The 26,764-nt window shown below is 40.7% G+C and overlaps 2 protein-coding genes across 6 annotated transcripts in view; both read left to right on the forward strand.

Annotated features, from left to right (window-relative positions):
- The window catches only part of BMAL1 (basic helix-loop-helix ARNT like 1), a 51,902-nt gene that overhangs the window by 8,964 nt on the left and 16,174 nt on the right, over nucleotides 1-26,764 (forward strand). For 2 of the 5 annotated variants that reach the window (XM_065683087.1, XM_065683088.1), the window contains exons 2-7: nucleotides 20,169-20,289; nucleotides 21,023-21,170; nucleotides 24,217-24,237; nucleotides 25,243-25,281; nucleotides 25,617-25,658; nucleotides 26,590-26,747. In XM_065683087.1, the coding sequence (XP_065539159.1) occupies nucleotides 21,031-21,170; nucleotides 24,217-24,237; nucleotides 25,243-25,281; nucleotides 25,617-25,658; nucleotides 26,590-26,747 (400 nt within the window). In that variant the 5' untranslated portion in view covers nucleotides 20,169-20,289; nucleotides 21,023-21,030. Of the gene's footprint in view, nucleotides 1-20,168; nucleotides 20,290-21,022; nucleotides 21,171-24,216; nucleotides 24,238-25,242; nucleotides 25,282-25,616; nucleotides 25,659-26,022; nucleotides 26,107-26,589; nucleotides 26,748-26,764 lie in introns of those variants that run through there. The other 3 variants (XM_065683089.1, XM_065683090.1, XM_065683091.1) reach the window with 2 other exon arrangements.
- LOC136017496 (uncharacterized) lies at nucleotides 1,991-3,955 on the forward strand. Its single transcript, XM_065685809.1, has 3 exons — nucleotides 1,991-2,108; nucleotides 2,218-2,394; nucleotides 3,174-3,955. Exons 1-3 carry the CDS (start codon nucleotides 1,991-1,993, stop codon nucleotides 3,953-3,955), a joined length of 1,077 nt encoding a protein of 358 aa, XP_065541881.1.

Consider the following 26,764-nt stretch of genomic DNA (forward strand, 5'->3'; position numbering starts at 1 on the left):
AAGACTCTTGCAACCTTTCTTCAAAACAATTTAAAAGGTTAAAAATACTGCTGGGGATTCTCATATTGTTATTCTGTAAGGCATAGATAAAATGCAATACCTAAGAGATTTGCACAGCAATACTGAAAAGCAAAGCAAACCTTGCTTTTGCTGTAATCTTTCTAATTAAAAGGAATAAAAGGCAACATTTCTGTATTTTTGAAATAAGAATATTGAGTTATTCAAGAGCAGAAGTTCAAGCACTGGTACTTGATGGAGGCAGAGAAGGGGGAGAAACTTGAGGAGCTATATCCCTATTCAGGAAAACAAAGATGTAGTGATTTAACAGGAAGGTCATGGAAAAGACCTGAAAGATCATCATGTCTAACCTTTACCCCAGGACTGCCAAGTCCACCACTAAACCATGTCACTAAGGGCCTCATCTACATGGTTTTCGAACACTTCGAAGGATGGTGAGTGATGGAGGCAAAAACTCATGCAGAAAGAGTATGTATTTCTCTATTAGTCAGAGCAAAATAGTGCGTGAGACTCTAGACCATGATCTGAAGTGAACGTTGGGGAAAAAAAAAAAAAAGAGGAAAAATGCCAGAAATATTTGTACCTAGTGATTAGCATATGATCCCCTGAAATATGTGATGCTTTCTTTTCTGTTCTAGTCTAAGCACGTTTGTCTGGTTGGGATTTTCCCCATGTGTTATCAGTAACAGTTTCCCTACTTTGCTGGTTCCTTTGGCCTCTTTAAAAGGGAATCGTGAGCTCTACTTGTTGATTTGAAATTTAATTTCATACTATGGGCAAGACTTCAAGTGAGTGGAGAACTGAAGTGCTTAGCAAGGTGAAGCATGGGACTGCCATTCTGAGTGTTTGGTTTAGGTGGTTTGTGCCTGCCAACTTTTACATGGTTCCCTGCTCAGTGCTGTTGTTTCTAAGCACTGCATAGAAATCTAGTTACTTAAAATGGATTTGAAATTCCACTTATGAAAGCAGATACTGAGCATGTAAATCTTGTTTCCTATATTAAAGGATTTTCTTCTGATAAGCTAAGCTTTTGCATTTGTCTTGCTAAATTAGTGCAGTGTGTACTGACTGAATTTAAATCTTTCACCTGGTGTTATGTTCAGTGATGTTATGGTGATAACTGCAGATTCGTTGACTTAAACCAGAGGTAACCTACAGGGGTCTTTTGAGGATGTTGTATACTTTCACAGACGCCCCGTTGTCGTGGGGAAAGAGCTTGCGTGGCCTTGTGAGGTTGGGAGCTATGCTGGTGGTGGCATATGCCTCTGGTAGGGTCTCCCATGCCAGACCGGTCTCAACTGAAGGGTCAGACAAAGTGTGTCCATGGGCAGGATGGGCTCACTTCAGGCAACCATCCTAGGAGAAGGACAGCTCTAACTTCAAACCCGGGCAGATGGAGCTTGTTTAGCTCTGTAAGGCCATCCATCTAAGAGAAGGATACTTTAACCAAACCTATGACCTGCGGACTTTGCTGTCACCATCCAAGCTCACTAGGCCCTGGCAGATAAACCTCAGGTGTAAAGGGTGGGGCCAGTTCTGAGCATGCTGCCCTCACTGAAAAAATCCACTGCACCAGCCCGAAGGGTTTACCCACACTTGCAACGCCCTGTAGTGACAGGCGAGGGATGAAATGGCAGGTGGTAAGGTGCACTGGAAGTCGCAGACCCAACCCTGCATGCAGGCGTATCAGGACATTGATCGCTCGAGACTGACCCAGGAAATGACAGTCTTGTTCGGCAGCATCCTGAATGACCAAGCAGCCTTTTTTTCAAGGAGAGCACTGCTTGCTCCATATGGAGAGAGGCCTAGAAAAGGTGGCCTAACCAAAGCTCATCTCCTCCTCCACCTGGTTGGCTAGCCACGGCCAACGGGCATCTTCTGTTGCAGTCGATTAAAGACAAAGAGACAAAGGCATACACCTGCCTCCAAAGGTGTGTCCAGATTGACACTCGCATGTTGGAACATCAGAACCATGCTTGATACAGCAACCAGTGGGCGTCCTGGGTGCCGTTCTGCACTAATTGCCCATGAACTGTCACGACTCAACATCGATATTGCTGCTCTCAGTGAAGTTCGCCTTCATGAGGAAGGTAGCCTTAAAGAACACACTCTACTGGTCAGAAACTGAAAGTCATCTTTCTGGAGTTGACTTCATGATTAAAAACTCTGTCGTCTCTAAACTTGAAAATTTGCCGATAGGTCATTCCGATTGTATTATCTCCTTACGTCTTCCACTATACAATAAGCAACATGATGTTCTTTTCAGCATATATGTTCCAACTCTGCAAGCTGACCCTGCAGAAAAAGACAAATTCTACTCTGACCTGTGTCGCCTCACTCAAAAGGTTCCTATAGATGATAAGTTCATAATCCTTGGTAACTTCAACACCTGAATAGGTAAGAACTTTGAAGTCTGGAACGGAGTACTAGGCAAGCAAGGGGTTGGTAGCTGCAATGATAACGGTCACCTCTTGCTAGAGTTTTGTGCAGAGCAGCAGCTTACCATCACCAACACTATTTTCCAGCAGAAAGACAGCCGGAAGACAACCTGGATGCATCCTTGATCTAAACATTGGCACCTTATTGATTATGCCTTAGTGCACCAGAGAAATGTTCATGATGTCTGTCACACACTAGTGATGCCTAGTGCAGAATGTCAAACAGACCACTGCCTTGTGCATTGCAAACTTAACTTCCACTTCAAGCCCAAACCTAAGATGGGCGTCATTCCGAGGAGGAGGCTCAATGTTAATAATCTCCAAATAGCTGCAGTGAGGGACAGCTTTCAGGCTAACCTTCAGACTAGGCTTGAAGACCATCCTATAGATTCTTCTTCTGAAGCACTTTGGCTTCATATTAAAAATAGCATCCTGCAGTCCTCTGTAGGAGGACTTGGGTAGGAGGACAAGGGACTCTGTAGGAGTCCCTTGGGTTCTCCTTAAAGAAAAACAAAGACTGGTTTGATGATAACAATCAGGAGGTCCAGGAATTGCTGACAAAGAAGTGATCTGCCCATCAAGCACACCTTGCTCAGCCACTTTGCCATGTAAGAAAAGCAGCCTTTTGTCTTGCATGTAGTAAACTCCAACAGAAACTTCGAGACATCCAGAACAAGTGGTGGCTCAACCTAGCAGAAAAGACTCAATTATCTGCAGATTTGGGTGACCACAGAGGATTCTATGAGGCTCTGAAAGCAGTGTATGGACCCACATTTCAGGTTCAAAGCCCCTTACGTAGTGCAGATGGCCAAATGCTTCTTACAGATAAAATCTCCATCCTGAATCGTTGGTCTAAACACTTTCAAACCCTCTTTAGTGCTAACCGTGTAGTCCAAGGTAAAGGAATCCAGCACATTTTAGAACATCTGGTGAAAAACGAATTGGATATAGCCCCTACCATGGGAGAGACTCTTAAGGCTATACAGCAGGTGAAAACTGTCAAGGCAGCTGGGGTCGATGGAATCCCACCTGAAATCTGGAAGCACGGAGGCCAAGCACTTCATGCTAAATTCCATGAGCTAGTTGTGCGCTGTTGGGAACAAGGTAAATTACCATCAGATTTTTGCGATGCCATCATCATCACTCTGTATAAGAAAAAAGGTATGAAGTCAGACTGCTCAAGGTACCGAGGTATAACTCTGCTCTCCATTGCTGGAAAACTTCTTGCAAGGATACTATTGAACAGATTAATACCTGCTATCACAGAAGAACTTCTACCTGAAAGTCAGTGTGGTTTCAGAGCTAATAGAAGTACCACAAACATGGTAGTTGTTCTCGGACAACTGCAAGAAAAGTGTAGAGAAGAGAATAAGGGGCTCTATGTAACTTTCATTGACCTCACCAAAGCTTTTGACACTGTGAGCAGAAAAGGCCTGTGGCTGATCTTGGAATTATTAGGTTGTCCTCCCAAGTTCCTCAAAAGGATTATTCTGTTATGATATTGTACTGATGGGAGCCTATTCAATCTAAGGCAACTGAAGGCCCACACTAAGACCTTATCTTGTCCATGAACTGCTTTTTGCTGACAATGCTGCCCTTGTTGCCCACAGAGAAGCAGCTCTGCAGCGCTTAACATCTTGCTTTGCGGAGGCGGCTGAGCACTTTGGGCTGGAAGTCAACTTGAAGAAGACAGTAGTTCTCCACCAGCCTGCACCACAAGAAGATTATCATCATCCCCACATTACCATTAGCGAGTCAGAGCTTAAGTCAGTTCAGCAATTCAGCTATCTGGGAAGTATTATTTCCTTGGATGCCACGATCGACAAAGAGAGAGACAACAGAATAGCAAAAGTGTATAGAGCCTTCAGAAAACTCTATAAAAGAGTCTGGTGCAATAAACACCTGAAGAAAAGTACAAAGATTAGTGTCTATAGAGCCATTGTACTGTCTGCGCTTTTATATGGGTCTGAATCATGGGTTGTCTACCACCATCACCTGCGACTCCTCGAACACTTTCATCAGTGCTGCTTCCGTACAATTCTAAACATTCATTGGACCGACTGTGTCAAATGTTACTGTCCTTGAACAGGCAGGGGTCATCAGTATTGAGGCCATATTGCTGAAATTGCAGCTGCGCTGGGCAGGGCACGTCTCTAGGATGCAGGATCATCACCTCCCTAAGATTGTGTTTTATGGTGAACTTGCCACTGGTTGCCGCAAGAGAAGTGCCCCAAAGAAGAGACATAAGGACTCCCTGAAACAATACCTTAGCCTTGGCCATATTGACTACCATCAGTGGTCCACCTTGGCCTCCAATCAGGAGACTTGGAGACACACCATACATAATGCCGTTGTCTCCTTTGAGAACACATGCAGAACTAGTCTCGAGGAGAAAAGTCAACGTAGAAAGAATCGTGCTCTGCCTATACCACCCAAGGAGACCTTTGATTGTACTTTTTGCAACCAGATTTGCCTGTCCCACATTGGCCTTTTTAGTGATCAGCGTGCTTGTAGTAAACATGGGTAAAGCCCTTCCCAAATCTTTGTTTGCAAAGTCAAGCCATGAAGATGATATGATGATGACACTGTCAATGTTGAGTATTCCATGTATGTCATACTTGGAAGTTGAAGTTTTCTCTGGATACTAAGAGGTAATGTTGTTTTGCTAGTACTTAAAGAAGGCAAGAGTGACTGTTGCATGCCATAATGAAGATGTGGTTCTTGTAGAGTCTCATCTGGAGCAGTGGCTGTGAGTGGCTGCCTGCTGAAGAGGAAGATTAGGGCAACCATGTGTCCTTTGATACTGGCCTGCAGCTGTTTTCAGCTCAGGGACTTCACAAGCCAGATGTGGTTGGTAGCCCTCAGGGCCAATTAATTCAATTCCATGAACTGGTCCTAGCTCTCTTTGGAAACCACATGAACCTCTAGCCTTCCCAATATTTGGCAGAGAGTTTCCACAGTCTGCCGCCTCATGTGTGAAGAGGTGTGTTGTTTTCAACCTTTCAGCCAAGCTTTGTTTGATGTCTCTGTGACATTTGATGATTTTCTGAACTTTGGTCTCCTCAGTTTTCTAAGCTGAAGAGTACTAGCTTATTTCATTATTCCTCATGAAGAACTCATTGCCTCTCTTGTTCCACCAAGTAAAACTAGAAAGTTTTCCATTTTCTAATAAATCTTATTGCTGTGGATATGTTGGATGATATCCAGGCTGTCCTCTGTACTGCTCAGGAGCTGTAAATAATTATGAGGGTTTGTAAGTGGTAACTAAGGGACTGCATTGTTATTATTTGGCGCAAGTCTGTTACTCTGCGGAAATAAGATCATCTAAACCTACTTAAACTTTTTTGTGAAGGAATGTGAACTGTCTAATGATCCTTCCTAGGTCCTTTGGGATCAGACTGCGTAGGTCGTGGAATGTTCTCTTTTGGAATAAAACAATGGGTTGGAAGAACTTCTGCTTGCAACTGTTAGTCAGATGTCCCTGTGCTCTGTACTGTGTCTACTCTCCATTTGGATGGGGAGGGGCTTGTTGCATGAGTGGATCTGTGATCCAAGCAAAAGCAATACTTAAAAAATACAGCCTCCAGTTTTACCAATAGCCCTTTTGTGGTGTGCGTGGCTGTGTTTTATTGTGTGGTTTGGGGTTTTGTGTTTCTGAACAAGTTTTCTTTTTTGCCCATGTTTGGTCTTGGCAGAATTTTTTGTCTGTGTGTTTCGGGGTTTTTTTTGGTATCTGTGGATGACACTGTTCTTCCCTACTGGTTGTATTTCCTTTCTGTAACAGTCAAGATGCCTGCATAGTATAGAATTGCTGGTATTTCCTGAATAATTTCTCTGCCTTTATTAAGGGCTGTCATGATTTGGTAATGTGAGCCTTTGTTTTAAATGCAACAGCAATTTTAAAACACTTTTTCTGTTTAAGTTGTAATGTAAAAGTTGTAATGTAAAAGCATTCAAACTTGACTGTTGATTTAAATTAGAAATCATAGGTTTAAAAGCCTGTCTGGAAAAATGCAAGTCTGAGGCTTGCATCCAAATGTATCTCTGGCAGCTGAATGTCACAGGTTTGGAAATTTGGTGGTTCTCAACATCAGCATTAATGCATAGACACACAAAAATTTAATATAGTGTATCAGCCATTTCTGGAAAGGGCTTTCCTTTTGCTGTAGGCCTTCTCAAGAAAATAAGGCATATATTACCCCGGAAGCAGTGAATAGAGAGTGGATAGGAATACTCATCTACTGTGTCTGTATATTCACATTTGTCATTCACAAAATGACAGCCTGAGGAATTTGACACGCTGTACAGACAGGAGTGTGTAAAGTGTGCTGGAGTACTGAAAGTGAAATCTGGGGGAAGGGTGACAAGGAAGAGAAAAGGGCGTGAAGCTACCTCTTTGATGGCACTAAGGTATTTTATCAGCTGTTCTGTGGAACTTTGCTGTGAGATTTTCAACAACCTCTCATGTTTACCCTGAGCTAGACAAATACACTTTTTCCAACCCATAAAGCTGTTACTGAGGTATTTACCACTCTGGACATGAATGTGAAAGACGGGCAATATTCTGCGTGGTTTCTGCCTAAATTATCACTTGATTTGCTCCGCAAGTTGTGTCTTTGAATGCTGTGATTTATAAAGCCTCAGAAGCAAAAAATTCTTAGATGTTGGCTTTAGTGAAGTGCACATTGTTGGGTATTTGGGACTCACCTTGGAGATGTGTCACATTGCACAGAAATTCCACTTTATCCGAGTAAGACAAAAGGAAGCATAAAAAGTAGCTAGTTCTGTGGCAGAAGCAGCCAAGAGGATATCACTTACACATTCAGTGTATGCTATGATGACATATCTAACTTTACTTCTAATGTCCTGTTAAAAGATGACTTCTAGTCATGCTCTAGGTTGGGTGCTGAATGGGTAGTCTTCAGCCATAGCATTCTGCTCAAAAAGCACTTTATCAGGATTAGTGCTGGCCATAGCGGGGTGTTGGGAACTTGCCCTACTTCTCAATGTTTGCTGTTGCTGCAGTTCCTAACTACTTCATGTGAATCTCTCTGAGGAGCAGAGCATCGGATAATGCCACAGTATGAGCTGTCAGAACTCTGAAATGCTGCCTTCTCAGTGTTAGCAGCAGATCGCTCATTTAAAAAACCTAGGATTTCAGGCATGGGGGAGGTTATTATCACAGAATCACAGAATCACAGAATCCCAAGGGTTGGAAGGGACCTAAAAAGATCATCTAGTCCAACCCCCCCGCAAGAGCAGGGTAACCTACAGTACATCACACAGGAACTTGTCCAGGCGGGCCTTGAATATCTCCAGTGTAGGAGACTCCACAACCCCCCTGGGCAACCTGTTCCAGTGCTCTGTCACTCTTACAGTAAAGAAGTTCTTCCTGATGTTAACGTGGAACTTCCTATGTTCCAGTTTACACCCATTGCCCCTTGTCCTATCACTGGATATCACTGAAAAAAGCCTAGCTCCATCATCCTGACACCTACCCTTTACATATTTGTAAACATTGATGAGGTCACCCCTCAGTCTCCTCTTCTCCAAGCTAAAGAGACCCAGCTCCCTCAGCCTCTCCTCATAAGGGAGATGTTCCACTCCCTTAATCATCTTTGTGGCTCTGCGCTGGACTCCTTCAAGCAATTCCCTGTCCTTCTTGAACAGAGGGGCCCAGAACTGGACGCAATATTCCAGATGCGGCCTCACCAAGGCTGAGTAGAGGGGGAGGAGAACCTCTCTTGACCTACTAACCACACCCTTTCTAATGCATCCTAAGATGCCATTTGCCTTCTTGGCCACAAGAGCACATTGCTGGCTCATGGTCATCCTCCTATCCACCAGGACCCCCAGGTCCCTTTCCCCTTCACTACTTTCCAGCAGGTCAACCCCCAACCTGTACTGGTACATGGGGTTGTTCTTCCCCAGATGCAAGACTCTACACTTGCCCTTGTTAAATTTCATCAAGTTTCTCCCCGCCCAACTCTCCAGCCTGTCCAGGTCTCGCTGAATGGCAGCACAGTCCTCTGGTGTGTCAGCCACTCCTCCCAGTTTTGTGTCATCAGCAAACTTGCTGAGGGTGCACTCAGTTCCCTCATCCAGGTCATTGATGAAAATATTAAACAGCACCGGTCCCAGCACCGACCCCTGGGGAACTCCACTAGTCACAGACCTCCAGCTAGATTCTGCGCCATTGACCACAACTCTCTGCCTTCTTCCTTTCAACCAGTTCTCGATCCACCTCACTACTTGACCGTCAAGCCCACACTTCCTTAGCTTATCTATGAGGATGCTGTGGGAGACAGTATCAAATGCCTTACTGAAATCAAGAAAAACTACATCTACCGCTCTACCATCATCCCTCCACCTAGTCACTTCCTCATAGAAGGCTATAAGGTTGGTCATACATGACTTCCCCCTCATAAAACCATGTTGGCTGTTCTTAATGACCCCCTCATCCTTGATATGCCTAGTGATGGAGTCAAGAATAAGTTGTTCCATCATCTTTCCAGGGATGGAGGTAAGGCTGACCGGTCTATAATTACCCGGGTCCTCCTTCTTGCCCTTCTTATAGATTGGTGTGACCTTTGCCATCCGCCAATCCTCAGGCACCTCGCCCGTTTCCCACGACTTACCAAAGATGATGGAAAGTGGCCTAGCAATGACCTCCGCCAGCTCCCTCAGCACCCGTGGGTGCATTCCATCCGGACCCATCGATTTACAGATGTCCAGTTTGCATAGCTGATCCCTAACCCAATCCTCATCTACCAAAGCAAACTCCTCCTTTGTCCTGACTCCTGGGGCTATAGAAATCCGGGGCCCTCGGGGAGAGTCTGCAGGAGTAAAGACAGAGGCAAAGAAGGCATTCAGCACCTCTGCCTTCTTTATATCCTCTGTCTCCAGGGTACCCACTTCGTTCAGCAGTGGGCCTATATTGCCTCTTGTTTTAGTTTTATTTGCTATGTATTTGAAGAAGCCCTTTCTATTGTCTTTAACCCGACTAGCAAGATTGAGTTCCAAGGAGGCCTTAGCTGTCCTAATTGCCTCCCTACATCCTCTAACAACTGTCCTATATTCCTCCCAAGCGGCCAGCCCCTCCTTCCATAATCCATAGATTCTCCTTTTCCACTTGAGTTTGCCCAGCAGCTCCTTGTTTAACCACGCCGGTCTCCTAGATCCCTTACTTGACTTCCTACTCATTGGGACGCTCCGATCCTGAGCTTGGAAGAAGCGGTCCTTGAATGCTAACCAACTATCTTGAGCCCCTTTACCGCCTAGTACACTTTCCCATGAGACTTCCCTTAGCAGTTGACTGAAGAGGCCAAAGTTGGCCCTTCGGAAATCCAGAACTGTGGCTTTGCTAGGTATTCTATTCCTCCCACACAGGATCCTAAACTCCACCATCTCATGGTCACTGCAGCCAAGGCTGCCATTGACCGTCACCACTTCGACCAAACCCTCCTTGTTGGCGAGCACTAAATCTAGCAGCGCTGCTCCCCTAGTTGGTACGTCCACCATTTGCATTAAGAAATTATCATCAATGCACTCGAGGAACCTCCTAGACTGTGAATGACTGGCTGTGTGAGTCTTCCAGCAAATATCGGGGTAATTAAAGTCCCCCACGACGACTAAGGCATGTAGTCGCGAGGCTACTTCCAGTTGCCTGTAGAAAGCCTCATCAACTCCTTCGTCCTGATCAGGAGGTCTGTAATAGACCCCCACAACTGTATCACCCGTGCCAGTCAGCCCCTTGATTCGTACCCACAGACATTCCACTTGCTCCTCATCTGACCCCGGACAGAACTCAATACATTCTAGTTGCTCTCTCACGTAAAGAGCAACTCCACCACCTCGCTTTGCTGACCTATCTTTCCTAAAAAGGACATAGCCATCCATGACCACATTCCAGTCATGTGAACTGTCCCACCATGTCTCTGTAATCGCCACTAGATCATAACCTTAATTATAGCTGAACCATTGAACAAGACTGAAAATGGCATGTCTGTCTTTTTTTGATGTTTGTGTCTCTTCATGTTTTACAGAAAACATGCAGGAGATGAATTTTTGCAGTGTATAGGTTTTCACTAAGTTTGATTTGGATTTAACTGGCAAATAATGTGTGACTTCAGGAAATCAAACTGCTGAACTTATTCATGTTAGTCTTTCTTGTTGCTCCACGTATACCAAAAGGATTCTGGGTGCAGAGACAGGTAGCTGAGGCTATATGCATGACTCTGTGTGGGGAGGGATTATTTTCTTAAACCAGGACATTTGTAAATAATTCTAAGTTTCTCAATTCTCACACATAAACTTTGTGAAGAGTTAACGCATAGAGTAGCTATGCCATCATTGTATGCTCTTCTGCAGCCTTTTTTTTAGGAGACTACCTACTCATATGCTTAACAAAATGCTGTGATGCCTTCCTATCCGAAAAAACTGTGATGTAGTGGGAGAACGGAACTTAAGTAGAACCTCTGATATAGTACTGAAATAGTCTGAAGGAAGAAATATTAATGTTCGTGTGGGTGTCGTGCATATGCATTTGGCATCTAATTTTGTGTAAAGTGAAGTCCAAAAAAGCTTTTAAGAAACCAGTGGGGAAGAATGAACCTGTCAGGGATACGTGTGCTAGAGGAAACAGTAGAGAGGCAGCTGAGTGGGGAATACCCCAGCTTGGTTCCAGACAGGCTGAGAATATCTTCCTTTTCCTAAGGCTTATTTTAGGATCGAAGTGAATCTGACAGCCTGTTGACTTTTCTTTGTCATGTTGGCAGAGTGGTGAGAGCAGGGATAGCTTCTTCCAGCCAGAGATGGAATTTAACAGGACCAGAGGGAGTGTGCAAAAACTGGAAATCGAAGTATAAGGTATAAACAGAACCACCTGTGTCTACACTCTTTTTGTGATATTTTGCCCTTTTGTTTCTATGCTTTTGTTCCCTGAAGATATAAAGTCTTTAGTTGTAGTTTTTTTGGCAGTTGATCTCCAAACGGAAGGTTTCACAAATGCCAAATGTGTTTGGGTTTGTTGTAGTGATAATGTGACTGGAAAACAGAATCAACTGTAGTCTACAGCCACAAAATCAGAATCAACTCGATATGTCACTTTAATAAATGCGCTTAAGAGAGTAAAAGTGAGTTGTGGTTCAAACTATTAAGCTGAAAAAATGGTTAACACCCCTGAATGGGTAAACTTTAGAAGTCAACTGAGGAAGTATTACTTGGGTAGTATTAGTCATGCCACAGCCTGAATGTATTGTCTAGTTTTGATGCCTACAAGGCTCCAGTATGAGGAGGGGGGAAGAAAATGAAAACTTGACAAAAGCACAGAAGGATTTGGTGCCTGGGAGGTGGAATAAGTAGTGGAGTACTAAAATAGTGCTTTGCCAGTGGAAAGAGTAGCTTGAGTTAAAGCTTCTCTTGATTTGAAGATTTCAAGTGAGAACATCCTATTGCAAGTTATATTAAAGCACAAGCTGAAGTTAAAAGCTTGAAGAAGAAATCCTAGAATGAGTTGCTTGGTGTGCCGAATGACCGCTTGGACTGGTTAAGTATTAGTGTAGGATCCGGCACACAAAGGAATTGTTTTGCTAGACTGGTATTTCAGGTGGATACCTTCTAGAAAATGTGTTCCTTAGAACTGCTTGTGAGATGATTTTGCCTTCCTGCCATCGAAAGGCAACTTTGGAGTTTTAGAACTGCAGAATCTCTGCTGAATTGTGAGGATACGAGAGCTTCACTTAGCTGCAGTAAGGAAATTAAACTTGCCCAGAGCACATTACAGTGATAATAATACTTAGAAGAACAGTTGGACTTCAATTTGTAAGTTCTAAATTAGAAGATGTATATTTAACTGCATGAAAGTTAGCTTGTTCAGTTAGAGTAATTTTGTAAGATATCCTTAAAATTTGTACCTAAAGCATCTGTCTGCTATAAACTAGTGTTCATATTTAGGAGTCAGATGAAATCTTGAAACAGAAAGCTGTTATCTTTTGGAATGCAAGTACAAGAAATAGGCATTGCCAGCTGTGAGTTAAAGATGTGCTGATTTGTAAATTCCCAAATTTCCCAAAATGTCTGTATAAGCATGAGGAATGAATTACGTAGCTTGCCTACTTCTTATCTTGTGTTTCTCCTTCTCTGGAAATCTCAGTCCAGGTTGTGCACAGTCCTCTTAAGGAGAAATTCCTAAGTTTCTAAAAATTTTTGCTTTGAAGTTGACTGTACAGTGCAGCACATAAGACATCTTATTTTGCTGGCAGATCAGAAGCAATGTGTACAGCTTGGGAGACTTCACAAAGCCACTACCTCAACTGAGAGAGTTTTTGTTGTTTTGTGGTTTGGGGTGTTTTTTGGTAGGTTTGGGGTTTTGTTGTTGGATGGGGTTTTTGTGTGTGTGTACTTTGTTGATTGGTTTGGTTTTTTAAGGTTTCTGATCAAAGCATGCTGGAAGTAACATAGCTACTAAAGTCAGCATTAACTTTGATTATGTTTTTATTTAAGCATACTAATGCTGGGTAATTGATTTACCCACATGGTAGGATGGATTTCCCTCTGTCTTTCACTCACCCCCTTCATCTCCCATTTCCCCCTCCAAATCCTGTGGATGACAGGGCTGATGAGCTGTGATTGCGTTTGGTGATTGTGAAACAGTACGACCCTCACACATTGGAAGTTGGACCTGGCTTGGAAACTCAGTTTAAGAACTTCAGCTAAGTTTATATTTCAGTAGTTGAGAGAGTAGATTGTTGTTTACTTTAACTGTGAATGAGTCTGTCATTACTAAAAGAATAGACGATTTTGGTGTTAAATGAGTAGAATTGGATATCTGGCCCAAAGGACTTAGTTTTTGTTGTCTATTAATTTTAAGACTTCCCACCCTCCCCAGTGCTGAAAATACAATACTTTGTTCCTTCCCACACATGCACAGTCTTCTGAAGGACTGGAATAAATCAAGTACTATGGTTTAACACAGATTTGTGAACTTTACCAGCATTTAACATTGGTGGACCCTTTTTTAAAATGTAAAGGATAATTATTTTGTTCTGTAAGTTATTCCACAGAAATGCCTGTGGGATTGTCTTACAGTAAGTTTGTTGATTTGTTTGGGTTGGTTTTTAATCATTAAACCACTTATGATATTACGTTTAGTCCTTTTCCTACAAGCAGCAGTTCTCAGAATAACTGATTTTTATTCCATTTTGGTTGTATCCATTTCCAGTGAAAGCAAACTGTGTATTTTTGATCAGCAGGACCTGTTGTCGTAAGGCATCCAAAGTCATGAAGGAGTGTGCTGAGAGTGGATCTTGTGTTGATAGTTGTATCTGGGTGTAATTTTTAGTGTAATTTTTCTTCCTCTGTAGGAGATTGGCTGTTATCTTGTATATTTTGCATGAGCACTATGCTTTTTTTTTTTTTTTTTAATTTTTTTTTTAAAGGCTCCTTGAAATATCCATCTTCTTGACATTCAAGATGAAATCTGAAGATACAATTTATATACCTTTTGGGGGTATTGGTGTGTCTGTAAAATGTAATAAGGCACACAGTAAAATGTTTGCACAGCTCTGAGACAGAATTCACTGGTTCCTGCTCTGAGTAGAGACATCTGAACTGGTCAGTCTCATTCCGGCCACTGTGTCTGAGCTCAGGAATGACTTTAGTACTGGTATTTCTGCTCAGTATCTAGTGATATGAAGACCAATACTTTTTGGTTCCAGAAGGCTGTGGAGAGGATACAGTTTGTTTCATGTGCAGGTAATAGCCATATCTGGTAGGTGTGCTGCAGAAGTCCCTTGAAACCTGGTCGTTCAGGAAAGGCGTGTCCATTTTGTTTTCCCTACAGAAGTGGTTTCTGGAAGCCTAAGATGTATGTGTACTAAAGGGTTGATTGTTGAAGCAGGCCAGGTTCCTTTGGTAACAGCAGTGTGTTAGTACTGATTTTCAAGAGTGCATCATCACCTTTTAACAAGGGCTTGATTAGTTCCTTTGTTTCCTTTTGGTGGCAGCCCAAAATGAAACATCCAAAAAAAGCCAACATAAGCTCACCTCAAAGAGTAAGAGCTCGAACAATCTAATCTTGGCAGACGAGAATCTTATATTAGATCAAGCTTTCTATAATGATTGTAAACTAACAAGCTTTGTTGAAACACTCTCTTAGCTGAGTTTCACTGAATAGGTAGAGAGGCAAATGGTCTTAAGACATAAGAGGAAATGAAATTTACTGTGTCTGAGAGTCAGCTGGTTACTCAGGATGCTCTTCTGGTGATGGTACAGTCTCCAGACCCAGTGGCTATTCTGTAGAGTTGTATATTAGACTTTTAGTTCTGTCACTAGAGGTATGTACCAGTCCTCTACTACACAGGGAAATAACTTCATCCGTAGCATAGACAGATCCCTTTCAGCCTAAACAGGTTTGATTCCTGGAAGTGGCGTGGGTTGGTTTTGGTTTTATTCCAGTATTTGTTGTCCATGTCCCCATCCATAAGGCCTTCTCATGGGACAGCATCAGCCTTGAAGCAAGCATTTGTCTGCTTCACTGAGAGAAGAACGTGAGCTAGGATTTTGAGGGTTGTTTGGTTCTCTTTCAAGATCCAGCCTCTTTTCCTGTCTTTCCATGCTGTTTGAAGCTTCATACTTTGGAGATGCAGACAATGCAAAACAGGAAGGAGTGACTGATATGTTGCACAGGTGTGCTACCAATCAGAGGGATCTCCACAGACCAGTAAAAAGGGTTGACAAGAACCTTGTCAAATACCTTTCAAAGTTCAGTGAAGAGGAATGTCAAGTCCTGCATGTGGAAAGGAAAAATCCATGCCCCAGTACAGATGAGGGGCTGACCAGCTGGAAAAGAGCTTGGCAGAGGGTCTGTGAGCCAGCAATGTTGCCCTTGCAGCAAAGGCCAGCAGCCTCCTGGATTGTGCTAGGAATAGTGTTGCCAGCAGGCTGAGGGAAGTGATCCTTCCTGTTTACTGAGCACTGGTGAGAAACTTCTGTGTTCTTGGGTCTAGTTCTAAGCCCTTACATGCAAGAGAAAGTGATTTTAGTTACCGCTTATTCCAGGGTTTGGAGCAACAGAGAAGTCCTTTGTTAAAATAGCTGGAAGTTAAAGTTTTAATACTTCCCCTTTTAAGCAAGAAGAGATGGGATCTGAGGCCTTTCTTGAACTAAAAGTCTAAGTGTTCTGTGAACAAAGTAGAATTCAGAATATTGTCCTGTGGCTTCATTGCCACTAGGACAGTCTGGAAAACTCCTGTGGGGTCATGCCATGATACGGCTCGTTCTATCTTTCCTCAGAGATGCTAGTGATGAACAGACTGATTTGGCAGGAGAATGCATGTGAACAGTATATTGATCTGTTGAGAAACTCCCTTTATGTTAACTTCCTAGAGTTGAAAGATGTTCTTTGTGCAAGTGTTTTTCTTCTGTTTATTGGAGACACCCATATGTCAAAATGATTCATCTTGTAGCTTTGTGGCTGGTTGAGATTCGTGGCTGCTTCCCTCCAGCTACTTTTTTCTTCAGAAAGATGGGGAGCAGCTATGCAACAGTAAGTCTCTTGCGCAGTTCAAATGCCTCTGCCTTCAACAGAGCAAGGGATTCTTGTGCCCTGTTGTGAGGGGCTGGGTAGCAGCAACTGCTAACACAAAGAAGTGCAGGAGGATTGCTGTTGCTCTGTGTGTGTGGTTAAGGATTGGGTCGAAACATGAGCTGCTGGTGTCATTAAGAGCTTGGGTTGGGAAGAGTTCCAAAGCTCAGATGTGGATCGTAGGCTGTCAGGAGTTGGCGAACACGCAGATGAATGAGCGGTACAAGACGACCTCAACAAGCAAACGGGGCAAAATCTCTTCTTGCTCCAGCGGGTGTCGCGAGATGCATCTGGATGTGAGAGGAAGACACAGGGCTTTTTACCTTCTGAGAGTACAGAGTGTTCTTGTGGGTAACATTAGGGGGTTCAAGGAGCGCAAATGTGCCATTGGAACAAGACGATACGAATGTATTAGGCAAATACAAAGTATTCTGACAGCTGCTCCTTAAGTATTGAAGGAAAAGGAAAATACCACTGCTTTATTTTAAAGATCTTCCTTCAATTCCTGCAGAGTATTTCATGATAAAAACTCTGATGTATGAACTGCTTGTTACTTGCTGCAGCCATATCCAAATGTGGCAGTATGTGTATTGAAATCATCATGGGGATACTTGCGGTCCTTTGCCAAGCAGAAATCTCCCGCCGTTACCGAGTGCATGCACATCTGGAGTATACATACACCTCTTGAGGAAATACATAGTGAAGATAAATAATCCTATTCAGTTTCTTACTAGTTTGTACTGTGACAGTTTAACTTCAGAGGTGGTACATTGCTGTGAAGGGAAGCAGATGATTTCCTTTTTGTAGCTGTTTTTAGTTCAGTTATTACGCACAGTGTCAATGAATATCTTTTCAATTACTTCTTAAGGAAACCACAGTGCAGTTTCCTCTGTCATTGCAAAACAGTGCTTTTAAGATATGAGGCACTTCTGATTCATAAAGGTATAAACTGCTTTTCTTCTAGAATAAGTATGTGTATGTGTTGGAGGTAGTCGACTTCTGCCTAAGGGTAACTGGAACTGGTGGTGCTTCTGTAAAGAGGTCTTGACTCCTGGATGGGTGCTTGGCAGACATAGTTGACCTACTTTAGCTCTGACCTTGATATGCGCAGGGATGTTTATGTACTCGTGATCAGCTTTGCTGCATGATTAAGCCAGTCACGTGGCTTCCAACTTTTATTTCTTTTCTTTTTTTCTTTTTGTTTCCTTTTTTCTTTTTTCTTTTTTTTTCTCCTTTTTTTCTTTTTTTTTTTTTTTTTTTTTTGAGGGAGGAGCTGTAAGATTTGTTTTTACTCTCTCATCAGCCGTGTTAGAGGGGCCTGGAGAAAGACTGAATGCAAGAGAGGGGAATCCTGAAGGAAGTAGTCCCAGACAGGCTGTGGAGACACACTGTCATGCGATACAATGCCAAAATATCATTCGATTCTTATGCACAGGAGGACTTAATCAGAGAGGGGACTACATGGCATTTTTTCAAGTAGGTCCTTGGAGTACTTTGGCAACAGGCTGGGTATTCATAAAGGGAAGATTTGAACTTTGCTGATATATGTGGGTAACTTTTGTGTTCCTTCTCAATGAGGATTTTTTTGAGTCATTGAACAACTAGCAGCTGGAGGCTGAAAAGGTAGTAAAATACTCCGTTTTTCAGAACTGTAGGAGTCTTGCAACAAAACACTGAGCTGTTCACTCTTTATTATAGTGGGGCATGCTGATATTTGCTCTCGTCATTGCTTTGACATTTTCTTAACTCTAAACTTCATTTCAAGAGGCATGCTAAAATGGAGGGCTGTGGTTGTTAGAACTGAGATGAGCATTTGGGACATGGTAGAGAAAGAAAAGAAATGGAGAAGTGCATATTCTGCTTAAATGGTCAAAATACTTAAAAGAGTGCTTTGTAGCTATCAAATATAGATACTTGGTTATAATTTAAAATGGCAGCTCAGTTGAATGGGTACTTGATTTAAAGATATTTTTTCTGTAGAACAGCTCTGAAATTTTTGTTTTGAGAGGAACAACAAAGCAGTTTTTACTTTCCCATTAAAGTCAACCAGTGACTTGTACAGTGTTCTGGTCATTAAGCTAAGATGCTGACAGGTATTCTTAAAGGGAAAGGACTGTGTTAAACTTACAAACCCTTTTTTTCTCCTTTTTTTTTTTTTTTTATTTTAATTCCAGCTCATCACAATCTTCTATCTGAGGTCATCACAAGTGGTACATGAAATTATACTGAGCATTAAAATGCGAGTTCAACAAGTATGCTTACATGTGGAGATCTTCAGGAACGTTTGAAAGTTAATTGTGGGTGTCTGGGACAGAAATTTTAGAAACAGACTGGTTTCTGATATGTGCATTATGGAGTGCTTGGGTTCCAAGGCTGAGTCATAGATGCACAATAACTGGCATTAGAAAAAGAGGTGTTGTAGGTAGTTTGGTGCAGCAGACTTATCACTGGATGCATAGGCCTTAGCCACAGGCCACACTAAATTTAGGTATAACTGACTTCTGCACATCAGATGAGGCTGAAGATAATGTTTTTGTATCTGTATCAATCAAAGAGAAATGCTCAGGAGCTGTGGTTTAACTGGTGGCTTATAAATTAAGCTGCAGTAATCTTGTAAACCACAGTAACATAATCGCGTTTATTGTTGTTGGACTACTTTGAGTGAGAGAGAAAAAGGAGGCAACTAGGAAAAGGCTGATACAGGAAGAAAGTAAGGCCTGATCCACAAGTAACTGTACTTGTGTGAATTAAAGCCTTGTAAAATAATCTGTGGTTATAGATTCAATTTATAATTTAACTTAAATTTGTAATGATTTAGCTTTTGTCAGTGACCATTTGGTGTGAGGTGGCCTCTTCACTCGCCCTTACCAGTATTTCCACACATTTGCAAATAACCTGACGGCTCCTTCATTTTTGGGAAAGGATCACAAGGAAGGTGTTGGGTGAGATGGACAGTGGGCTGCCGGTAGCAGTTTGGAAGCTCCGCTTCTAGAACAGTGGTGATCCTCTGTTGAAAAGTTGGTGGTGTTAAGGCAGTTACTTGCCTAACCTTAGATTCTGACTGTTATTACTGTAACAGGACCAGTGATTTAGGTAATTTAAACTTCTGAAATAAATTACAAATTTGCTATTTTTGCAGGACTGAAGAAAATTGTACCACTGACTTTGGATTTCGTGAGGTTTCTGTTGGCTTGTAACTTTTGATGTGCCGATATATGTGATTCAGTGGAATTGGTTGTAGTGTCATGTTGACAGAATATTGGTTGTTTGACTTGCAAACTCCTGAGGGTGTCATGGGAACTTGCTGGTCTGTGTAGCTGGGAAATGCTGCTGTCATCACAGGTTGGAAAGACAGTCACGATGTTCACAGATGCTTTAACTAGAAAACAGTGTATCCCAAAGACTTTCAAAGCTTTTTGCAGGAGGCAGATTAAGAGCAGTTTTTAAGTCTTGCATAGTAAGTTTTGCTGGAAAACTTGTTTTGTGATGGCAATCTGGAAAAGAAGGACATCCATATGCAGACCTGCCACTAAGCTTACAGTTTAGTTGGGAGATATAGTTGAGGACTTGAGTTATGGTACGGGGTGTGAATTTTATTTAAAACTTCAAGCCTGCAGAATAGAAGAGTGTTTAACCCCCTTTCCTTTGAAAATGCCAACTGTGCTTACAAGGGAAAATAAAATTAGTAAGCTAAGCCCAAGCTGTTTTACAGCTATGTCCACCTTAAAAGTGAGGCAGCCAGGAGTGAAGGGTAAGTCTGTCTTTCGCGCTGTAGCAGCAGTTTGACTCATTCTGGTAGCATCTGACAATAAATGTGTGCAGATCTAACCGCTGTTTGTGAGACGGGGGCTTTTATGTAAAGACCAGAGAAGGATGAGCACAGCCCAAAAGGAAGTGATGCTGAAGAGATTCCTTCTGGTCCAAAGTTTGGGTCATTTGAGATGCGCATCCCAATGTTTAACCCATTGGATGATGGATAAAGCTTCTACACTTTATAAAGAAATTTAAATTCAATCCTTGTGTAGGAAACATTTATTTGGTATTGTAAACTGTGTCTAAAACAATTGTTCTAAACAAACTTGTTTTGAAAGGTGTTTTTTAAGCTTGCTGGTTTTCTTCCTACTCAGATTTTTGGAAGTACTTGACTAACAGAATATGAGGCATGGAAGAGTTTTAAGGTGATCAGCTGCTTCAGGCTGAACATCATCTTTCCCCAGGAGGATCTAGGCTTCCAAGACAAGCTTTCAGGTAAAAACTCTTCTGTTTGACAGTCAATCCCATTTAGTAATGATCAACTTCTCACAGGGTTTCTTCCAACTATAGAGTTATTTGCAGTTTAGAGGATTAAAATGTGTACGTTTTGGATGAAAAAGCTAATTAGATTCATTTGTACCTTTAACTAGTAATCTTAAACCATCATTGGGTTACTTAGTTTTTTATTTATGGTCTGCTGTGGTGAAAGTGTTTATTTAACCTCTTTTTTTAATGGAAATATTAATTCTTTTCCATGAAATTCAGTGGAATTAGAACTCTCAAAGCTTATGAACTTTGATAATATGATCTTCAAATGGAGAGAGACACCAAAGTTAGCGTTCCCAGTCAGCAAAAGACAGACAGAACTTACCCTTTACTTATGTAATGTAGGAGCACTTGGCTGGCCAGTTAACTTGAGAGTAAACCTGGTTTAGTTAAAGATCACACTGGCAAATCTTTGAAAATAATTAAGTAATGAGTTTTGAGAATGATTGTGGTTTGTGTGCAACACTCAATACACCAGTAACTGGAAAAGGAGAAATCGCGAAAGGAAATAATAAAACTGTGATTTTTGCAGTTTTAAAGAATGCTGATTTTGAGATCTGGGGTTGGATTTGGGTTTGGTTTGGTTTTTTGTTTAAAAAATGCAAGTTTCTGCTTTTCTCAGTGCAGTGGTGTTTTGGTTGGTGGTTTTCATTTACTTGTTTGTCTGTTTTCCTGGTGTTAGACAATCCAATGGCAGACCAAAGGATGGACATATCTTCTACAATTAGTGACTTTATGTCACCAGACCCCGCCGACTTGATCTCCAGTTCCCTTAGCACTTCAGGAATGGATTGTAATAGGAAAAGAAAGGGAAGCTCTACTGATTATCAGTAAGTTGTATTTCTCTTGATTTAACACTGCTAAAAAGAGGTGGTAACACAACAATACAGTGGGGGAGATGATAGTAATATTTACAGCTATTTTTAAATAACCTTTTCTTGATAACCTGTTGTAAAGGTTTTATAAAGAAAAAAGCTGCTGTGCACTAACCGCAGAGTCCATTATTTAATAATAAAAATAAAGTCTTCATCTCGATGCAGCTAGAACTGGGGGTATCAGGTGGGTTAGGGCTGAGGAAAGAAAATTTTGGCTGATAAGTGGGGAAAGAAAACTAATACCAGTGAAACATAGAGTGTGAAGGTTGATTATGTTGACTATTTACATAGGAAATAAAATGTCAGAGCAATAGGAAGGAAGCTAATAAATTCATTAAAAAGCAGAACTGGGAATAGTTCATTTTCTTCACCTATTTTTTTGCCTTTCTAGTTACTTCAGATCAGTGGGCTGCCAGCCTTTACCTGATGAAGCTATTTTGGTCTCCCAGTTGAATATAAATCTGAATAGTCCCTGGTTTGAGGCAGTAAATCTACCTTTCGTTCAATCAACTGATTTAATCTTGTATTGGCCCACAACTGTAGGCTATTATTCCTGACAAAATAAAAACCTGGTTTCTTCTAAATCGGTAGTAGATCGGTAGTTTTGTTTCAAGAAAGCTACTCCTCTTCAAGGGAAGCTTGCTAATGACAGTGCTTGGAAGCACTGTCCGAGCCATAGCTTCTCTCCTGGGGCAGGTATTTGAAATAGAAATCACACCAGCTCTGCTTTAGAATAGTAAAGGTTGTAGTAAAGCTTGTCAGATTTTCAGATGTGTAATGTCTTCTGCACCAGGTACACCAAGACCAACCTACTTACTCCTAAATCACTGTGTGAACCTTGTATGTATTGTAACTTTACAAAGTCTACCTGCAGGGTAACTTGAGAATGGGTCTCAACCATTATTAATACAGCTGTCTCCTCATTTTTAAGTAAAATCTCAAGTTATATGCTTTTGGGCCTTTGGATTGCTGGCAGTTCTTTTTTACTCAGGGTAGGATTTTTAAACCACATTGAGCAAGACAATTAAGAATTAGGATCCCTGTGCTTAGGACTTCCTTTTAGGAGAACTTATGCATGAAACTTTAAGCACTATTGAAAGACCACAAACACACTGCATATGTACCTTCTCTAACATGCATTTAGTCTTCCTAAGATGTTCATTACTGCCTCTAGTTGAATTGACTAGTGCAAAAGTCAGTGAACAGCCTCAATCTTACCAACTTCCTCTTTTGTAGAAAGGATTTCTCCATCTTTATTCTCCTGGGAAGGAAGCATTGCTCAAGCCCTTTTTTCCAAAGGCAGCTTGCTCTTCTAAGTTATAATTCCACCCTTTAGTTTGTGTGTGCCTTTAAAAAAAAAAAAGTGAAAACACTGTTTCCTTGAATCCCAAGTAAAATACTTTTACAACAGCTGTTGTCATTCCGCAATTTGTGTTGTGTTTCAGAGTAAATGGTGGCTAGTAAATATTCCTATTTGAAAATAGAACTTAAGGTGGATTTCCTTGATCCCTCCTTCTGTATGTATGTATTGGTAAATGTTCAGAAATGTGACTATTCAGCTTTTGATGCCCATGAACAAGTGTCCAGTTTTATGCTTCATTTACCATGGAAGCCAGGCAATAACAAAGACGGAACCTGACGGTTCAGTGTGGTTCTTTGTTCACCTCTGAAGTACAAGCAAAACGTATTGATCAGCTGCGCTTTCAGCTCTCCACAACAGCTTCTTTTCCATTTTTTTTCTCCTGCCATTCCTCCAGGAAAATTCCTGTCCGGCCTCTTGCTATCACTTCAGCAAAGGTTGTCTGTTCTCCACTACGATCTGTGATAGTAAAATGCTGGCATCCAAGATTTCATGCACAGGCCTATAAATAGTTAATTTATTTTCTTGGGAGTAGTATTTTCAGTTGTAATAATACATAAGGAAACTATCCAGAAGAATTTGTAGCTTACCTTGTGCCTCTTTGAAATGTTCCTTTCTGTGGATTTTTTCTAGAACAGTTTTTTTCTGAAACAAATCTTGTCACAACAAGCATCCTGTAGCTAAAGGTGGCATCGCAAGTGGAAAACTGATGCCTCGTTTCTGTTTCTGACTCCTATTCTAGACCGGCATGTTAGTTCTTTGTGAGCCTCAAAAGTACTTTGAGCCATTGACTTAGACAGTAACTCAGATGTGCAAATTGAGAGATAAAGTAAACCTTTAGCATTATTTGAACTTCTTTTTAAAATCTAGTCACAAAGATAATTGATCAAAAAACGCAGTGGAGAATATATGAGTGACTGCCATGTTTATATTTTAAGAAGGTTAATGTCCAGTGTTGAACAGGCATAACTAGTATGTTAATGGCTAATACGAGATTTTTCATGAGGCTTTTAGAAAACATAGCCTCTTAACATGTTAAAGTTCAGTGGTATTTCAGATCATTTTACAATCTTGAAGTGATGCCAGCAGTTAGCTTGCATGTAGAAACTCTGTTTAATTTCCTTATGGTACGCTAAAGTCCGTATAAAGTTCAGAATTAGGACTTTAGTACTGACTATAAGAAAAAGTTTATCTGTCCTGCTGGGCAGAATCACAACCTGAGAAACTTGGGGTATTTTTCTTATAAGTTGCTTTTAATCTCTGGCCTCAGAGTCCTCTGAAATAAATCCTATTTATGTAACCACAAAGGAAACACACATAAAGCACAGATCTTTGCTTTCTGAAGATGAAACGATATCTCAGTGATTTGCATAACACAGTTTAGGTTAGTTGTTTTACTAGTTTTTCATGTTAAGTATAATGAACTATGCTAGCTTTTCTCAAAAAGCAGAACTATTCTTTCAGAAAGTAGATTGATTTGAACAAGCTTATTGCCTTAGAATACATTCACTGCTATTGTCTTCTTTCATTGTACCTTTCATTTCAAATAGAATATCGATTAGCTTGAGAATTTCAACAGAAAATCTAAGACATTATTCTTATTTCCTATATATGGTGTACTTTATTTTTCTTTCTTTTCAGACTTGATGGCTTTCCTTTTGAGTAAGTATAAATATTTTAATAATTGGTTTCACTTGAAAGAGAGATGCTTGGTGGTTTTGCTTGCCTTTCCCTCCCATTTACTTAAAATTTGCAGGTAAAAAATTAAACCAGCATAAGCCAGGCCTCAGAGTGTCCATTTAAGTACAGTTGTACAGATTTAAGTATATCAAAACAGGCTTTTCTTAATTCTCTTGTCTAACAGGGCTGTAATTGTAGGCATTCGAATTTTTTTACCAGATATGGCTATGAAAACTTATGCTTTCCTCTCATTATTTCTGTACACATGGTTTTAATATTACAATGTAGTAAGGGGAAATCCTTTTTATTCTGCATTCCTCGTTCTTTGTTTTGTGTTTTTTCACGTTGAGACAAAAGTAAACCATGTATCTACGCTGAAAGTTGAACTAATTTAAAATGTTGCTGTTTAGTTTCATGCAGTCCCTCATCCTGTTGTGCATTTGGCCATCTCCAGTAGTTCACTGGTCTAGATTATTGTCATCTCCTATCCCAAAATGAACTACCGTAAGGCAAACTAATGTGCAGAACACACAAGCACAGAGTGATTAAGGGCAATTTGTGAATTTTATGCTAGGCACTTTGATAACTGCCTCCAGTGGAACTTTTAACTGTAGTAAATGCAAGTTAGTAGCCCTATCTGATGAAGACCTGAAAAGTATCTGCTGCGATTTGTCCTTTTTTCCCCTCTAGTTAACTGAAAAACGTTTTTATAACAGATGATGTCTTTGAACCGCAGCATGTTTTACTGTCAAACACATCAAGCTGTGCCATTTTGAAAGGAGACACAACTAATTTAAGAAAATGTTTTAATGTTGTAAAAACCACACAGCTTCTTTAGCCCTTGCAAGTTCTCACTTTTATATTCTTACTTATAAGTTTGTGATTTAAAGAGGACAGGGATACTTTAGTCTAATTTTATGATACTTTGATAACAGTTTTGCTAATCCTGCTTAATTTGTGATATATTGCTTTATTCTGTTTCTGCAGGGAAGGTATGGATACAGATAAAGATGACCAACATGGAAGGTACTATTGATACAGTCACTAAAATGATAGTTCCATGATACTGACATAGGATCCTCTGTGTAGATACCTGTTTTGGGTGTCACTGTGGTCATAGGTCTCAAATGTTTCTTTGCTGGCACAAAGGCTTAAGATCACTGAACAAATTAAAACAGACAAAAAACCCTAACGCTTTGAGCCACAATATTATAAATAATGATCTTTTCAGAAGAAAGGTTAAATAAATAGTCAAAGTTTTTAAAATAGATTTTAATGAGGATCAGTAGGTATGTAAGATGCATTAAAATAATTTGGTTTGGTGTTTTCAATACTGTCTTTGTGATGCCATTTCTCAACAGACTGGAGTATACAGACCAACAAGGCAGAATAAAAAATGCAAGGTAATACTCTGAACAAGTATTGAATTCTCTTTCCTTTTCGTGTACGTGAAATATTTGCACATGTATCTTATCCTGAAAACCATTTTTTCTAGCTTTGACCTCTTTATTTTTCCATATCTTTGCACTGTTAACATTTTTCATGTGTAAACTGCATATACTAATTTAGTAGGTAACTTGTTTTTACTTCTTTAACATTGAAATTTGAAGTCTGTGATTTGTGTTTCTGATAATGTTATATTCTTTCATCTTGTTTCTTTCAAACTCAGTAGTGGGTTGTGAATGTATTAACAGTGACTCCTTAATATGGGAAAACATAAAACAAAAATTAACTTACTTAGTATTTATCATAATTTTTCTTGATTAGGAAGAGTTTAGTTCAGATGTATCTCAAGTACTTGAAGTGGAAAGCTATAGGATGAGTAGAAGACTTATATTGCCACAGCAAAAGGTAGTTTTAAATACTTAGTACGTTCATATAGTATACCGATTACAAATTCATAATTGAATGCTTTATTAAATATTTAGATATTTATAAATCTGCTTAGCCATGACCTTTATGATTCCAGTTATGCTTCAGTGTATGTGCTAAGAACAGAAATGATGTACAGCAGTAGAAATCTCCACATAATTTTGTACTGTTTAGGGGGTTGTTTCAGAACAGATTCAGTGTACTGTATGGCCAACGTTATTTGTGTTTCCTGGTAAACTAGAACTATGTGCTGCAGCCTTACCTGTTGCTTGTAACTGTTACTCATCCAAATAATGAACATAAAATGTCTGAAGAATGCTCTATGTGGATGTCCTTTTCATGAGGATAAGAGGGTGACTTAATTATCAGGAGGGGGTGGTTTGTTTATGTTATACTGGATTTTTTTGATGTGATTTACTTTCTCATGCTTTTCTGTTTTTCCTCACCACCTTCCCTGTTTAGGGAGGCTCACAGTCAGATTGAGAAAAGGCGTAGAGATAAAATGAACAGTTTTATAGATGAACTGGCATCTTTGGTACCAACATGCAACGCTATGTCTCGGAAGCTAGATAAACTCACTGTATTGAGAATGGCGGTCCAGCACATGAAAACATTACGTGGTAAGTTGATTGGGGTA

Source organism: Lathamus discolor, chromosome 6, assembly GCF_037157495.1.
Source record: "Lathamus discolor isolate bLatDis1 chromosome 6, bLatDis1.hap1, whole genome shotgun sequence".
Classification (NCBI taxonomy): Eukaryota; Metazoa; Chordata; class Aves; order Psittaciformes; family Psittacidae; genus Lathamus; species Lathamus discolor.